The following is a 1,953-nucleotide window of genomic DNA, read 5'->3' as shown; positions in this document are numbered from 1 at the left end:
GAAGGCAGAGCTAGAGAGAAGGCAAAAGAAGCCGTGTGCAGAAGTGGGTGGGTGGGACAGGAGAGATCCTGCTGGGAGTGGCGGGCGGTTAGAAGGGGTGATGTTGCTAACGGCCAGATCATCCCATGTCAGGAATGCTAATAAGGTAGGGAGTCCACATTTTTTTTTTTTTTTTTCTGAGTGCAATGGGAAGCAATTGGAGGGTCAAGCAAGGAAGTAGTCAGATTCGCTCTAGAAGTCTCCTGGGCTGGGGAAGAGTGATAAAAGACCTGGGCAGGGCAGTGGGATGTGGCAATACCCCAAGCCAGGTGGGCTGGTGCTCTGGGGGAAGGTGAGAGATACAAATGAGAGAGAGCGAGCCATGGTCGGCACGAGGCATCTGAGAAAGTGGGAAAAGGCAAATTCAAAGCACAGCCGCAGGGATTAACCGCCAGCAGAGAGAGTATCTTGTCCATTGGACCTAGAGGGGCGGAGAGAGACAGCACAGTTTCCAGATACGCCTGGCTGGACAGGACAGGACGGCGAAGCAGCTCCAGCCGCAAGGCAGGGGTCCGGGTCTTCTGACGGACGTGAGGGAGCAGGCAGTGCGGGGTACAGAGGGAGCTGGAAAGAAATTTGGAGGGACCGGGAAACCAGCGGACCAAGAATGAAACCTGTACGAGGACGCTGAGAGCCAGCCGAAATCGGAGACCAAAGGTCTGTCTGGAGCTCTGCTTCCTAAGAAATCCTGCTCGCCCCTTATCTGTTTCTAGGAATAGTGTCTGAGGAAGTTTATACAAACTGGTGACTCGACTTTTCCTCTGTTCATTAGCAGTAATAGTCATCTGAGTTTTATGGCTCTAGAAGGTTCCCGGGAAATTGCCGAGCGGCAGATAAGCAACAGAAACTCTATCTTGCCACACTATCTTGGCGGGTCCTGAAGCATTTTCTGTCCTCTGCCAGTCTTCGACAGACTTTCCTCTCCCTCAGATGGCTCAGTTCAGTCCTGTCTGAATGATGTCGCGGTTTTCCCGCTCTGGAAAGCTCTTTTTAATCCTCTTCCTGGTGGTTCTAGCTCCCCCTGGAAGACCCAGCTCAAGCACTTCTGTGACATCTCTGGTCCGGCTGAGCCACGTTAACCTGCCCTCAATTCTGCTGCCGCTGTGCATTGCACGAACCAACCTCGGCGATAGTAAACCTTGTACTCTATTGCAGTTACTGGGGAAAGAGACTGGTAATTGAGGAAGCTGCCTGACGGAAACTGTCTTATTTATTTCTGTATTCAGTTCCTCGTGTAGCATCTGGGATGCAGGTGTTCAATGTGCCGAAGGAAGGAAGGAAGGAAGGAGGGAAGGAAGGAAGGAAGCAACTTCTATTTGAAGAGTTCTCCATCGGAAATGTGAATGTGACAAAGGAAAGGGACAGGGACGAAGCCAGGCAGTGGGACAGTGCAAAGAGGTGTCGACTGGACTTTGCTCCCGAAGGTCCCGGCACGCTCATCTCCACCTACGACAAGGCAGGAAAGTGTCTGGAGCTGAGGAGCTCAGCAATCAGGCTCGTCACTGGCACGCGACAGTCCCAGATACTCCCGGCACCCGTACCTCCCGCTTCTTGGAGGAGACCACGAGCTCTAGGAAGGACACCTTCTCTCCCCAAGAGTCGATCTCCGTGAGGTCATAGAGGGTGGAGGTCAGCGGCCCGCAGGTCCACTGGATGTGCTTCCGCTTCTGCATCAGGTGCTGGAACATCTTCGAGAACAAGCGGTGAGAAGGAAGGTCAGCGTGCGACAAGCCAGGCCGGGGGCACACCACTACTGACCGCTCCTGGGGACCGCCCGACAGTCAGGAGTTGCCAAGCCCTTGAGGACGTGAACCCCCTTGTTACGTTTTGGTTCTTTTCTCCCCACAAACCCTATAAAGACCTGAGAGAGGAGGACAGGCAGAGAGGGGCATTCTGGGTCCCTGCGGCTGCTCT

At 53.9% G+C, this 1,953-nt stretch overlaps 1 protein-coding gene across 1 annotated transcript in view; it reads right to left on the bottom strand.

The window, feature by feature from the left end:
• TRPV5 (transient receptor potential cation channel subfamily V member 5) overlaps positions 1 to 1,953 on the bottom strand; it is a 28,566-nt gene that overhangs the window by 17,295 nt on the left and 9,318 nt on the right. The window contains exons 7-8 of the mRNA XM_023522061.1: positions 1,901 to 1,951; positions 1,543 to 1,727 (exon numbers count right to left, since the gene is read on the bottom strand). Coding sequence (XP_023377829.1) covers positions 1,543 to 1,727; positions 1,901 to 1,951 — 236 coding nt within the window. The remainder of the gene's footprint in view (positions 1 to 1,542; positions 1,728 to 1,900; positions 1,952 to 1,953) is intronic.

The sequence above is a fragment of the Pteropus vampyrus genome, unplaced genomic scaffold, assembly GCF_000151845.1.
Source record: "Pteropus vampyrus isolate Shadow unplaced genomic scaffold, Pvam_2.0 Scaffold329, whole genome shotgun sequence".
Lineage (NCBI taxonomy): Eukaryota > Metazoa > Chordata > Mammalia > Chiroptera > Pteropodidae > Pteropus > Pteropus vampyrus.
This window is presented reverse-complemented; position numbering and strand designations above follow the sequence as displayed.